The following is a 15140-nucleotide window of genomic DNA, read 5'->3' as shown; positions in this document are numbered from 1 at the left end:
TAATTCCTAAACATAACCATCTCTAACATAATACTTAAACTAAAACATATCTAACCCTAATACATAAACGTAACCAACTCTAAACGTAACGATTTCTTACCTTATACCTAAATTTTACATCTCTGACCTAATACCAAGAGGTTATCATCTAACCACCTTTAACTAACAATGTATTAATGTAACGTTAGACCTTTGCAACGTAATTTGTCTCGCCAACCTAGAAAAAACAAACCATCCTTGGTTATCCTATAATGAATAAACTAGCCTTCGCCGGCGTCCCGGCACTCTAAAAACGAAATAACGGGAAGGTCCTAGGACGGCGGTCTTAGGAGTGCGGTCCTACCTGGACGCCGGGCGGAAACAGGATATGGGGTGTTGGAAATAGTATTAATGTCTACAACTTTATTAATCTCCTCTGAAATCGGTCTTTTTTTAAATTTATTCATAAACACTTTTGATGAAAAGTAGTTAATATCATAAAAGTAAGAAAGTACAGCACAATAAGTAGGTCGGTCGGTAAAAAGGTGGGATTCTTTGGATCAACGTGCTGTGAAACGTCTGTGCAGTTTCTGACGTAGACCTAACAATAAACTCACTATTAATCCCTTATTAGTAGCCAACTTTTATTATTTATTTAATGTATTTATTTGTAAGTTATTTAGTTAGTTTTGTTTGATGAATGTATAGACCGAGTCGGCAAGCAAGGAAACGTCACTTCCGGTCAGGGCCGTGGGGGAAAACAAACCGTTTTCCCCATACACACTCATGCAAAAAGGCGGTATTTTAAACCTTTGTCAAACGCTTGTCCGCTGTCATTTCTTGGTTTGAATCACTTGTATATGCTGTCAAAGGGCTATATATTAAAAAAAATTATCATGATCGGGTCGATTGTTGTCCGTATATTTTTTAAAAAGTGGATCTTTCACAGTTGGTCTTCCCCCACAGCGTTGAGTCTAGGTGGGTGTTCCCTTGGTCGCCGGCCGGATCTATATCGTAAAAACGCGGCAAGCTCAGGTTGTGATTTTTAAATTTATTTGCGGTGCAAAATGGTAAACAACAACTCTTCGGCATTGTCTCTCCGAGTGTCTACAGCCGGCGACCAAGGGAACACCCACCTAGACTCAACGCTGTGGGGGAAGACCAACTGTGAAAGATCCACTTTTTAAAAAATATACGGACAACAATCGACCCGATCATGATAATTTTTTTAATATATAGCCCTTTGACAGCATATACAAGTGATTCAAACCAAGAAATGACAGCGGACAAGCGTTTGACAAAGGTTTAAAATACCGCCTTTTTGCATGAGTGTGTATGGGGAAAACGGTTTGTTTTCCCCCACGGCCCTGACCGGAAGTGACGTTTCCTTGCTTGCCGACTCGGTCTATGCATGTATTTGTTCATTGTTACATAATAATGAGATATGGAAATATAGAGTGTAGAGCACGGAATAATATAGACAAAATAGGGATCTCCTTAATCTGAAAAGATGGCTTTGTTTTGCTTGTTAAAACCAAAACATTTACAAATACTCTATTACACATCGTTTTGCGAATCACCTAGGTCTCCCTCTCTGAATAAATATATATATTAAATGTGTGCATTTGTGACGTAGGCTTATAGGCAAATAGAGACTATTCGCTTCCATCATTTTCTTATTTATTTATTTTTGTAATAACCTACGTTGATGAACGGTAGAGAGGGCGGAGCTAACATCGTTGATCGAAGAATGCCCATTTTCTGCGATTCATTTCAAAAGATTCGTTGTAGAAGGCAAATCATCAAGTAACTGTAGTTGCCAGGATGTACAGACTATGAAATTAAATCAAAAGTGGCCTACAGCGACCTAAGTTTACTATTCATCTTCAATAAAAGACATGTATGGATATATCTTCTTTGGATTCAGCTGTCTCTATACTTGTAAGTAATTAGAAAGTATATCATATTACTTATAGGTTAAGTTTAGCTGTTCATGAATACAATCAATCAGTATTGATATTAATTATATTAATTTGCGGATTGAAATGTCATTTGAATTTTTCAAGACACGGAGCATGGCGACGTGCATTGCAATCACTGAATTCAGGATATCATTGTCACTTTGCATATTAAAATACACTTTGAATAACGTATTTTCAAATAACACTATTAAATTGCATAATGAATTGTCAATTGCATAATGCAATGACTTATTAAATTGCAAATTGCAATTCTATTTGAATTTTGCTACATGGACAACAAGACGAGTCCGTAGCAGTAGCATGTCGCAATGCTTCCTCACAAGAATAACCTCAGAAGAAAAGGAAAGAAGGCATTTAAAAAACATTAAAATAAAGAAAGGTTTTATCTGTCTGGTCGACACAACAATATAAAAAAACAAAACACGAAATGTCATGTGATCTGTGAAATGAGTGAGATTTTGATTTGAGACTATTATGCCTTTACTATTTAATATTGAATGTAAATTAATATAGTATAAAAAAGTATAGCCTGCATATTTATCTGTTAGATAATAAATACATGTCCTCTTGTTGTATTTCAATCACATATTGAGAGGACCATATGACATGTTTTCATTCAGGTTTGAGAGTATGCCTCCACTTCAACAAGACCTTTAACTGAAGTTGTTTTCCCTATTCCAGGTGTACATGCTGAAGAATGCTTAAAGATTATTTATGCAAAACGTGACTCAATTCATGTTCCACTGGGCGGGGAACTCCGGTTGTCCTGTGATGTCCAACACTGTGGAGAGAACAATTGGACCTGGATTTGGACTCAAATATCCACCATATCCAACAAGTCGGATAGAGTCTCCCCAGTCCATATCACATATCAGATCCTGTCAGCTAATCAAACCCGCCTTGTTCTCCACATCAAGAATTTAAAAAAGTCAGATGAAGGTTCATATGGATGCAAAGTTACATGGAAAAGGGGTGACAGTTCTCAGGGGAATCTAAAATCTGTGATCCTCACAGGTAGGATAATATTCAACTCATTGTGTGTGCTTGTGTGTGTGTGTGTGTGTGTGTGTGTGTGTGTGTGTGTGTGTGTGTGTGTGTGTCTGTGTGTGTGTGTGTGTGTGCAAAGATAAACCTGTAAGCATCTGTAAACGTGCATGCTAGTGCATCAATATGACTAGGAATAGGAATAGGAGCAGCTTTTATCCCTAAGGCTTTAGTGTCTGTATTCAAAAACAAATCAACCACCACCACTACCTTCCCCATCATCTTCATAGATTTTACTGATGGTTTTCTTCTCTCATCTCAGCCGCAGAGAGGAGCGAGTTGCACAGGGTGCTGGTCCTTGTGTCCGCCCTACTTTGCGCCCTCTTACTTCTGCTGTCAGCTCGTTGTCTGAGCTCAGGGCCCAAGCCTGTTCACACGCATTGTACTCAGGATACATTCCAATACAATCAGATCCCACAGCCTCTTCCGCGATGCCCGATACCACAGACAAACAATTCCCGACTTTATAAAGGTATCCTTGAAATCAGATATTGTGTGTTTGTGATCTAGAATTTAGCCTATGGCCCACACATCATTCACTGTGCGCATGAATGACTGTTGGGGTTACAATTATATACTGTGTGTACTTACAAAGATCCCATTCTTTTTGCAGTTTCCTCAAAGCCAAAGGAGCAACGACGGACAAGCAGTGAGGTGAGTGCTACTGGGAAGTCAGAGAAGGGAGTATGTGCTGTATGTTTTGTGTTCTGGTGCACTTCTAGACCATTCACCGCTTGTGTTACAGCTCGTGTATGCTGATGTCTCACTTGGTGCCTCGCATGAACCGCAGGCAGTCCAGGAGCATAGCCAGTCCACCGTCTACTCCTCCGTCAGGCATGCTTCAGGATCCCCCTGAAGAGTGCCATCATCGGCGTTTGGCAGAGTCTGGATCTGCCATGTTGTGCTGGATAATATGGGGTTACTTTAATTGTGTTTTCAGTATGGTTAAATGTATCAAAAGGTTGAACTACACACTTAAATAAGCTAACAAGTCTAGCAGATCACCAAGTATAGTATTAAATGGAGCAATAACAGGTCTACCTGGATACCCGTTGCAGCAGTGCCTTACTGGGCTCCTCTGACATCACAACCCAGATAGTTGTGTTTTGAAAAATAGTTGATTGATTAATTAATTGAAATTCTATATGGACAAATGTAAAAAGGTAAGCATACAAATGTACATCTGGTCAAAATTATAACACAAAAAAGCCCATAGACTTATTTCCATTGTGGTCCTTTTGACCTGTCAGAGCTTTTCAACTCATTTATGGTTTCAACAGGTGTCAACAAAACACACTCCACACCCATGAAATTAGTCGAACCCTTTAAAAGGATGTTCTGAGGCTGGCTTCAGTTGTTTCAACCAGGAAATACTGGAACATTCAGAGACGGTGTGTATTAAGCACTTTAGAAAATCCACCCTGAGGAAGGAAAACGTTGCAGTGGCTGTAACCTCTCGCTGTGGTTGCATCATTTCACTTCCACTTTTCCACCAATTCTTTCCACAGCTCGACAGAGGCATTTCGTATTTTTTGTTTCAGTTGTGTGTTGAAAAATTCACTTTGTTGCATTTACTATTGAACAGGCTATCTTTGCCCACAGATTGTAGAGTTTTATAAGGTGTGCTGGTTATGTATAATAATTGTGTGTTATTGAACGTAACGTGTAACGCATCCCATTAAGTGAAAAACGGTACACACACACAAAATATGACACAAAATACAACATTTTATTTCAGAATAAACTCTCAATGGCACATTACATAACCAAATATACATATACATTTTTTAGGCCTCTAATAAATTAATGTATATTCAATCATTTTGTTAATATCTTTCATTAGCATACTCTGCAGTTACATTTATTTTACATGACATCAATGCAACAAAAGGCATAACTGAATAAATTAAGCATATACAGAGAGAAGGCTGTGTAGGCAATACCCGCTACAATGATAAAGACATAGATCTCATTATTCGCCATTGCTCCTATTCTCACCTGCTGTTCAAAATTGTAACCTCTATTGTGGGCAATAATAAAACAAAGAGGCCTTCAGTGTGTATACATCACCACACAATCAGCATTACTATCTGGGTCCGTTTGTTTCTAGAGTTGTACTCCGGAAAGGAAAGTCCCCTGAACCTGCACTTCCTAGCCGGCAGCCATTTCCTTTACCCCTACACTCGTACTTCCCTGAGGGAGGAAGCGATTAACCCTGCCTGAAAGAAACATGAATCATTTCACAATTATTGTAGCCTGCCCCGGCATCTGTTTTTACCCAATTTCATTTTTGAGTTTTGTTATTTGGTCAAATTATTGGTGTTTATTTTACACCCCTCAGGGTTAAACAAGACTGCACTTGAGAGCTATTCACTATTCTGTGTTTTTCATAGACGCCCTCAATTGCCTTTGCAAATTTGTTTGGAGAAATGCTGAGCTTAGCTTAAACCTCACAAAGCGTTAATATGCATGATCCTATGTGGTTCTATTAAAGCTCCAAAGTCCCGTGTTTTAGACAGATGTTCAATTGGTCGAAAACCATAGAATGCCACATCAAATTCAACTCTCCCACGTGGTGGGTCGAGTAGAACTGCAAAGATTACATCAAACATTAACACAGATACAAGTACGTATAGCTGCATTTGGGATGTATTGTCCTAACATGGATTCAGAAGGTGCAACGAGTATCTGCAGCATATTTGGTGTTAAACTCTCATAAGTACTACAACCAGGTCCAAATGTACCTCTTTCTAAATGAGAAGCAAAAGAGGGAGGAAACAAGGGAGAGAGAGATGACACCGATTCCGAAAGTGTGTTTTTAAATAGATTGTAAGGCGCAACTTTGGCTAAAATAAGGTTATGGCATAATAGGATAGAATTGTCTCGATTTAAGATAGCCATTGATTTGATGAGCACTAACAGACTTCCTCCTTCCTAAGGAACCTTGATGAAAGGGTACTTCGATGTTGCACAAGCAATAAGTGCATTTTAGCACTTGAGTTTGAGGTTCACCATACTCATGAGGTCACAAACAGAACCGGACCACTTGGAGGCTCAGAAGATCCTCCAAGTGGAAAGGGCCAGGGGGTTAGGGAACAAGTGCTGGTTCTGTGCAGTATGCTACAGTGTGTGTTTGCGTGTTTGTTGTAGATCATGTATGACATGTGTACTGTATGTGTATTACATAAGCAAGTATGTGCGTTATGTATGGTATTGTGTTTTGGGATGTTTTTATATCGGGATTCTTTCTGATATACCATTACAGGGAGACAGGAAAAAAGTAGATTTTTCTGGTGTTTTTTTAGTTGATAGAGCATTTGTAATTTGTATAAATTAATCCACATTTAACACGACAAGTAACAGTTCAGCCATAGTCTCTCCTTAATCCATCCGTGAATCTCCTGTTTGCGTACCTCTAAGCTACACAGTCCTGCCCATTCCACACTCACAGTATACGAATGGCTTGTATGTATGTGTGAATAACGACAGTGTTATTGGCAACTGAAAAGCAGCCTGTGGCGATACCATCAGTTAGGCATTGACATTGATATCTGTTGCTAAGGATAAAAGCGACACTTGCGCTCCTGTTTGTCTTGAATATACTCTCACAGTATTCACCAGCAGACCCCCTGTGTACAGACGCTAAGGCTGTCTCTCAGAGGGATGCTGCTTGACTTAGTGAAGTGCGTTGACAGTGGGCTTATACAGTCATCTGTAGTACTTTTTTGTTGGGTTGAACGCTACGATAGCTCCTTCAGCCTTGTTGTTTCCCAATGTTGAGAAACAGTCTGTAGTTCCGCTTCATCTGTCTAATCAGACTAAAATAGCAACAGGAAGGGAGGATAGAAATGTTAAGCAAGTCATAAAGTTGCTCAAAAGTAATAGTGGCACTAAGTGTGTAACCAATCAAAATCAAAACAGCTGAACCAAAGGCATTAGCAGAACTCACCGCTGAGGAGTGGCTCAGTTTGTCAAATCGAAACTTCAAATTTGACCTGGGAGACGTCTTAGTTTTCACATCTGTAAAAACAAGAGCGATGCAAAAAATAGAATCAATATAATCAATTTGCTAAAGAAACATCCTATGTATGCGTGTGCGCGTGCGTAATCACGCATGCAATCTGTGTGTTTGCAATGTGTGCAATGTGTACGTGTTTGCATGTGTGCATATGCTTGCGTATAAATATATGTGTTTGATCATGGGTTGGTGTGTGCATGTGCGTGTGTGTGTGTTTTCATGTGCTTGCATGTTTGTTCATGGGATTGCATGTGCCCCCGGGCCTATTTCCAAAACACCTGTGGGACTGCGGCACATGATGACCGGGGTGCTGGTTCCTTGGCTGTCTGTGCTGAGGGAGGGGCTGAAGACCAGGGAGGAAGCCATGGAGGCATGGCTGGCCTTGGAGAGAGCAGGAAGCAGGGGACCGGGGGCAGCGCAGAGCAGGAAGAGATAAGCCACAGGGGAGGAGGCCTCATGTGAAAACGAGACTAGCGAGAAACCATTTTGTGTTTCATTTCTTAGAGGGTTTACTTTCACAATTAAAGGAGAAGAAGGAGAAAGAAACTAGTTTGATCCCGAGATCTAATCATAAAAGCGGAAATGGGAGAATATCGTCACCCTCTTAAAGTAATGGCCTAAGTCATATTTTCAAGTTGTTCAGAAAACAGAAAAAAACGGAACCATATATAGAGTATAATATACTCTATATATGGTTCAAGAAACTAGTTATTATATTATATATGGTTCAAGAAACCATATATAGAGTATAATATACTCTATATATGGTTCAGTTTTTTCTGTTTCCTGAACAACTTGAAAATATGACTTAGGCCATTACTTTAAAAGGGTGACGATATCTTAGCCGATGGGTGTGGCTAGGAAGATAATTATTTGATTTCATTCTGAACAGTATGACATGATGTACATCCCTCTCCATTTCTCTGCATCCTGAGGGATACTCAAAGCATACGCTGCAGCGGTGTACATAGCTCAACATGAGGCACCAACATGGCGTCTGAACATTAGCCAACAGGGACATGGAGGGAGAGTGTCTGTCAGCTGTTATCACGTCTGGCTAATTACAGCCCATGAAATACATGAAGGCTTTGACACCTGAGTCTTTGATTACTACAAACACACACTCAATTAAGAATGTGTTAACGCTCCCCAGGGAGCTCCTCACACGCTTACTGAGCAGATAATGCCTTTACATGAATGTGTCTTATTCCAGAGAGAGAGCCTGTGCTTCACTCTCAGTTGATTTTTTAAAGGGTTTTTTCAGGCTACCCAATACCACAGTTTATAATAACAAATCTTAAACAATCTAATTCCACAACTACAATTATTTGTATGATTAATAATACCTAGATCATCCTCATCATCATTATCAACACCACCACCATCATCATCATGATCATCCTCATTATCTCCACCCCTACCTCCACTATCAACACCACTATCACCACCACCACCACCGTTGCATGTGTATTGTTCACTACTGACTATGTCCATCTCCTCCAGGGCCTCCGTCTCAGCGGTGGTGCTGCTGAAGCTGCTGGTGCTGGAGGAGGAGCGGGAGATGTTGGGCCTGCTACCCGTGCTTCCACTCAGGCTACTGCACTCCTTCTGCTTCACAAAGGGCCTGCGGACATCACAACCCACATCCAGGGGGGGTGGTCACAACTCAGTCTACTGTTTTCTTTATTAGGCTGTACGTGAGTAATGGGTTTCAAAGGTAGGAGTGTTACAGGTCTTGAAGTCAGAACACTTAATAGACACAGACACATAATAAAATTTATACGACAATTAATGTGGTCTCAATTCAAACAGACCATGTGTGATTTTTTCGACGTAGATTATGTGCAAAAAAAAATAAAATACGGACAGGCATTCACATTTGAATGCAATGTACACTAAAATGGGATTCATTCTGACGGCACCTCTCTTTGTTTGGGCAGATCTCAGGCGAGCTGGGATTGGAAGATGTCTCCGACCTCATTTCCTGTGACAGCGAGCAGCCCTCCGGGTGCTTCTGGTCACTGTGGATGTCGGTCGGTTTGGTTTAAATCAAACAGTATAAAAAAAAAAATTGGATGTTGTCATAGCAATATATTCCATCTTACTAAGCGATTAGTTCTAAAATAGATGCTCAGAGTGTATTCATGCTAAAGGTGGATTCTAAAAGTAGCAGCTGAGGGTGGATGGTAGAAGAAGATGCTGAAGGTGGATAAGTCAGGAATAAACCACAAATTAACCTCAATGTTCTATTCGACCGTTGTTGCTAACGTTGGGTTTTGTGTCGCATCGATGAGGAACCTTTCAAAGGCAGGGGGCGGGCTATTGAAAAAGCCTGCACACCCTTGGAACATTATTGACCGATGAGAATCAAGCATTCAACCACGCTGTGGTACAATAAAGAGTAGCTGCTGAGGGGTGAATACTAAAGAATAGACGCTGAGGAGGGTAGAGAGAGTGAGAGGAGTGTCTGACCCGCGCGACTGTCTGTCTGAGGGGCTCTCCGTGCTGGAGTGGAGGCGAGGGAAGAGGCCGGAGCGGCGCTTCACGGGGCTCTTCAGGGGGGACTTGGCCGACATCACTGGAGGCTGGAGGGCACAGGCAACGCACCCCGAGACAGACACATGGTGGGGTTTAGTCGTGGACCACAGAGAGACCCTCAACTAAAGTAACTAACACACCGTTAACCCGACGCTCCATTCTGATGGAAGCGTGTGATCGTGACAGAGGCAGAACACCAGAGGGCAGTGGTGGCCCTCCAAGAGTCAACAGGTGAGAATCAGCTAATGTGTTGGACTAGGAGGAAATGCTGCTGAGTACTATGGGATAGCATTTGGTCAGCTGTTGTCCATCCTACTACCGAAATGTGAATTCCGATTCCGAAGAACAACAACAGGAAAAGAACAACAATGACAAGGAGAAGAAAGTAGAATTTTTCGAATAATTTGCAATATCATTAAAAGAATATGTAGTGGAAAGGTGTTCCCCACACCTTGAGTTTGTTGAGTCAGTTATGCCCTCCCCCTACCCCAGATCCCCCCACCCCACTCACGCTGAAGGTGCTTTTGGTCAGCTCGCTGGAGCTCTGGGGCAGCACCCCCCCGCTGAGGCTGGCCGGGACCCCGCCGCCCACGCCGGGGCTGCGGTGGCGATGCGGCCCCACCATGGTCTCCATGGAATGGCTCCGCACACGCATGGCCCTCTGGAAGTTTGGGGGATGGGGGACGGGGTGGATTAGAGAGGGGCCAGAGAGAGGGTAGAGACAGAGGAGACAGAGGGGAGGAAGGTATGAAGAGAGTGACGGTCAGAGAGGGCGGGAGGGTTAGTTGTGGCGTAAGCAGATAAAGAAAATACTGTGATATAGTTAAAGTTTGTATGTCATTATTAGCACAGTCCGTACAATGATACAAAGAGGCATCCATGCTGTATTCTGGGTTTGTAATTCACGCGGTAACGACGCGTCCTATTGCGTCATTCTACCACCAGAGGGTAGTGATTCCTAACAGTGAGAAAATTTGAGCATGGACAGCAACAATAACAGTTATTTGAATATATCACGAGGAGACCATTAAAAGTCTGCATCATATAAATATATATTCAGTATTTATTTGTACATGTATTACATTAGTATTAATAAAACAAACACCTCATGCTGAAAAAGTATTTATTATTATTGAAATGCATTTACAAAGATCTTTAAGTAGTCAGTAAACAGTAGTAAACAATAATTGCCAGTGCAGCAAAAAAAACAGCACCCCCAGTGGCTGACTGTAGAAAGTACAAAATAGCTGTCCATAACACCTGTGAAGAGAACCATATGGTCAGCTATGTGCATCAACACACACACACGCACACACACACACACACACACACACACACACACACACACACACACACACACACACACACACACACACACACACACACACACACACACACACACACACACACACACACACACACACACACACACACCCAGCACACAGCTATCAACTTTCACTATGAGCAGCATCTTGGTGAAACATTAGATGACTGAAGAGATTGAAATGCAGCAAGAAAAGAGAACTCGCGCACAAATGCACGTAGCTCACACGCACACACACACACAGACACACACACAAATTAATGCCCATACACACAAACAAACAGATGCTTAAAGACTGCAGAGGTTCAGAGGGGTCCACATGGGGGCTGAGAATCATTGGGTCATATCCAGACACACAAGGCGATCGTAAAAAATAACTTGAATTCTCCAAGCCGCCCTCGTAAAAGTGATCAACTAAACAACACAAATCTCTGACGGAGGCTTTGTGCCTTATTAAAAAGGTCACGCCATTGTTGTTGTTTTACTTTTAATGAGTTTTGGTTACTAATGAGTCAAGGGGTTCACCTTGAAGGACTCCAGCAGTCCTCCATGACCGCCGTTCTCCAGCCGCTCGTCGTCACCGGCCACGCTCACGCCCAGCGTGGCCTGGCTCTGTCTGTGCAGCTCATCATGGAGGTTGTCCAGTAATGCAGCACGCGTTCGGCCCTGGATTACACACACACACACACACACACACACACACACACACACACACACACACATACCACAGGACAGCCATTTATCATCGGGGAGATCATGATGGAGATGATTGAAGAAAAATATGGAAACAGTGTGGATGTGTGTTGCGTGTGTGTGTTGCGTGTGTGTGCATGCGTGTGTCCATGTGCGTGTGTGTGCGTGCGTGCCTGCATGCGTGCGTGCGTGCATGTGTGCGTGCGTGCCTGCGTGCTTGTGTGCTTGCGTGTGTGCATGCGTGCGTGCGCACGTGTGCGCACGTGTGCTTGTGTGCTTGCGTGTGTGTGTGTGTGCGTGCAGGGGTGTGTTTCTATCTGACTGCGTAAGCGACTGTGTCACCTCTAGTTTGGCAAATTTGTCTGACTTGTAGCAGGCATTTTCTGCATTGATCAGCTTCGTCAGCAGGAAGTCTCGAAACTCGGGACCCTGGGGAGAGGGTAGGAGGGGGGGGGGTAGACACAGAGGTCAGGAGGAGAGAGAAGAGAGAAGAACAGAGGGGGGAAAACATGGGAGGGATGGATTAACCAGGTGGGCGGTGAGATGACCTTCAGCCACACTGTTGATTTCATCGGGATTCCCACATTGAAACTTTGTGTGTGTGCATGTGTGAAATCTTATTTAAGAAGTCTGCTCGTCACAGTCCCACAATAACATCATGACCATACATATTTTACCCATCTTGTCCCTTAGCCCCTCCACCCCATCTCCCTCTCCCTCTCTCCGTCTTCCTCTCTTACCTTCCTGAAGACAGCCGGGTTAGGGAGGGGGGGTCCGAAAGGTGGAACGTCTTCCCTGGCTGTGACGGACACCTGTTGAGACGACACAGACCGAGCTCACACACATCTCGACGATCAGTAGGGGGCCGTTTCAAGTGGAGGGGATCTGATGTTAAAACGTGTGTCAACAAATTATTTATAAAATAACCAGTTTCTGAAATGCTCCAAGGTTTAATCTCTGGGACTACACAGTCATTGTGTCAAACAGCGATTTTCTTTCAGTTGACAAGTAGAAGACCGTGATTAAATTCAATGGGCTAACTCAAAACGTTTAAACCTTGCCATGGTTTTTACAACAAATGTCACAACAGATTTGACACTTTGCAATAGCCTTAATATCCATAAATCCATATCAATTTATGTGTTACCAAAGTATGAATGTGGTATTGTGACTTGTGGCTTATAACACTGCATGCTGACCAGGGAAAGTATGACTGGTACCTTGTATGTGGTGTTTTCTATAGATCTGCTGACTGGTACCCTGTACATGGTGTTTCCTATAGATCCGCTGACTAGTGTCTAGTATGTGGTGTTTTCTATAGATCCACTGACTGGTACCTCGTATGTGGTGTTTTCTATAGATCTGCTGACTGGTACCCTGTACATGGTGTTTCCTATAGATCCGCTGACTAGTGTCTAGTATGTGGTGTTTTCTATAGATCCACTGACTGGTACCTCGTATGTGGTGTTTTCTATAGATCTGCTGACTGGTACCCTGTACATGGTGTTTCCTATAGATCCGCTGACTAGTGTCTAGTATGTGGTGTTTTCTATAGATCCACTGACTGGTACCTTGTATATGGTGTTTTCTATAGATCCGCTGACTGGTACCTTGTATGTGGTGTTTTCCGTGCATGGGTCCTGGACCTGCACCAGCACATAGGCATGCAGGAAGTTGGAGGCGATCATGTCCGGGACAAATGGAGTGGCATCTTCCTGGAAGATGGCCGCCACAATGTCATTTCCTATGTGTCTTTTCCTCTGGAGCTGTGGAAGCAGAGAAGGAGATGAGATATTGTCAATAAACTGTCGATGGTCTGTAATGCGATTTGTATCATTTAAATGCATAGCATTCCACCATCACAACATGGCATGATTGTTATTGAATAAAGTTATACATAACCCAGCTTTCATCTTTATAGTAACCTTTGGTAGAATTCACTGGCAAGGGCCGTGACATAGTCTGACATCACTTTCAGACACAAAGTTGCAGTATCTGTGTTTCACCAGAGGTGGTGCTGTCCCATAGACCAAGAGGGAGGTAAAGTACCTGCTGCACATCCCCCTCAGTGTAGGGAAGCTTGGTGGAGACGTGGAACATGATATCTCGCTGTCTGAAGACGGTGTAGACCGACTCCAAGCCCGTCTGTCCGTGGGACACGTCCAGCCCCCCGCGGAAACTACCGGAACAGAAATGCACACACAAGCAGGTTGACGGTTTATCTTCACTCCCAGACACGCATAAAGTGTGGGTTTTGCTCTGGCCTGTCGTAAAAAACTGCATGCCACGGTATACGCTGTGCAACGGAGATGGTCAGGCATACTGAGAAAACATGCTGGCATAGGTCTGTACTGAAAAGCCAACGGGACAATAAAGATAATATACAAAGCTCTGATTATTTGACAATGCAGCCTTTTAGAGCCCAGAATGAACTCAATAAGCACTTTATTCCGTGTTAAAGTAAAACATTGAACTGTCCAGACAAACTGTGCTCGTGGTTGAGCAAATATTGGAACTCGAATCAACCATGTTCCTCAGCGACTTATTATTTTAGTTTATTTTACTTTATTGCATTTGAATGTCATACTGTATTTTCTGTCTGATTCTGTCCCCACACACCCTTTAAAGTCCTGGAGCTCGATGTTTTCTCCCAGCACGTCCAGGAACTCCCGGAAAGCTGGTGTTTCCTCATTGTTTCCAAACAACTCCTCCTCTGACGTCTAGGGAGCACACAGGGTGACGGTCGCGGTGGCGGATGGATGAATGAGTAAATAATGATGCAATGATAAGTTCACAAAACAAGAGAAAAACAGGTCACAATGTACACACAGTTATAATACCACACACGGAAATCCTAAGACAAATCCTGCCCCCCCCCCCCCCCCTCACATGCAAGGAGCTGTGTGGAGGTGTCGAGGGCCTTCAGCCATTGGCTCATTTCCCCACCAGGTGCAAAACCCAGCATTTCAGGCCTTTCTCTGTGCCCACAGCCATCTGAATTTACAGCAGTGCCTGAGAGACCCCAGTTTGTGCTAAACCTGAACGCTCGGTGATGAATAGATCATTTTTCCATACATACTTGATCACTTCTATGCTCACCACCCCACCCGCTGTGATTCTTGACCACTTTTTTTGTATGAATGGTGTGATGTTCACAGCCATTACACGTGCACATTTGCTTGTTGGTTGTCTGTGTGATTGCTGCTAGCATAGTATATGGGTACTATTTGTTTTTTTGTATTCTGTTCATTAGCATTACCATTACTCACCATTATTTTATCCCTCATCTCTATTTTGGCCATCTTAATTCCTACAGCTCTTACTCCTGAATTCCCCGCTAGGGGGATTAACAGTTATCGTCAGTATTTGTCAGGGATTAGGTGTTATTAATCTATCTATCTTATTTTATTTTACCACATATAACCCCACCACATATTTTCATTAATTAAAAACATTTTGAAATGCCACCATCCTCATCCCGACCAGCATCATAGAGTCTACATCACGATGACACAAAGACAGCCAGGACTTTATTAACTTATTTTTCTCTCACCTGTCCAAA

General features: G+C 42.7%; 2 protein-coding genes across 2 annotated transcripts in view; one reads left to right on the top strand and one right to left on the bottom strand.

The window, feature by feature from the left end:
- The first annotated feature begins 1342 nt into the window (after nucleotides 1-1342).
- On the top strand, nucleotides 1343-3889 carry LOC311341808 (uncharacterized protein). The gene is made up of 5 exons (XM_084466619.1): nucleotides 1343-1920; nucleotides 2643-2975; nucleotides 3268-3477; nucleotides 3619-3659; nucleotides 3751-3889. Exons 1-5 carry the CDS (start codon nucleotides 1878-1880, stop codon nucleotides 3859-3861), a joined length of 738 nt encoding a protein of 245 aa, XP_084322745.1. The 5' UTR covers nucleotides 1343-1877; the 3' UTR covers nucleotides 3862-3889.
- A 2797-nt stretch (nucleotides 3890-6686) lies between these two features.
- The window catches only part of LOC311341807 (rap1 GTPase-activating protein 2-like), a 15682-nt gene continuing 7228 nt past the window's right edge, over nucleotides 6687-15140 (bottom strand). The window contains 14 exon segments of the mRNA XM_084466618.1: nucleotides 6687-6823; nucleotides 6955-7025; nucleotides 7302-7404; nucleotides 8509-8647; nucleotides 8946-9044; nucleotides 9496-9608; nucleotides 10073-10222; nucleotides 11411-11551; nucleotides 11921-12007; nucleotides 12319-12390; nucleotides 13189-13344; nucleotides 13628-13757; nucleotides 14198-14298; nucleotides 15132-15140. The exon segment at nucleotides 15132-15140 is cut by the window's right edge and continues 75 nt beyond it. Coding sequence (XP_084322744.1) covers nucleotides 6815-6823; nucleotides 6955-7025; nucleotides 7302-7404; nucleotides 8509-8647; nucleotides 8946-9044; nucleotides 9496-9608; nucleotides 10073-10222; nucleotides 11411-11551; nucleotides 11921-12007; nucleotides 12319-12390; nucleotides 13189-13344; nucleotides 13628-13757; nucleotides 14198-14298; nucleotides 15132-15140 — 1380 coding nt within the window. The 3' untranslated portion in view covers nucleotides 6687-6814.

This window comes from Micromesistius poutassou (assembly GCF_964030765.1).
Source record: "Micromesistius poutassou genome assembly, chromosome: 4".
NCBI lineage: Eukaryota > Metazoa > Chordata > Actinopteri > Gadiformes > Gadidae > Micromesistius > Micromesistius poutassou.
The sequence above is the reverse complement of the archived record's forward strand: the minus strand, read 5'-3'. Positions and strand labels throughout refer to the sequence as shown.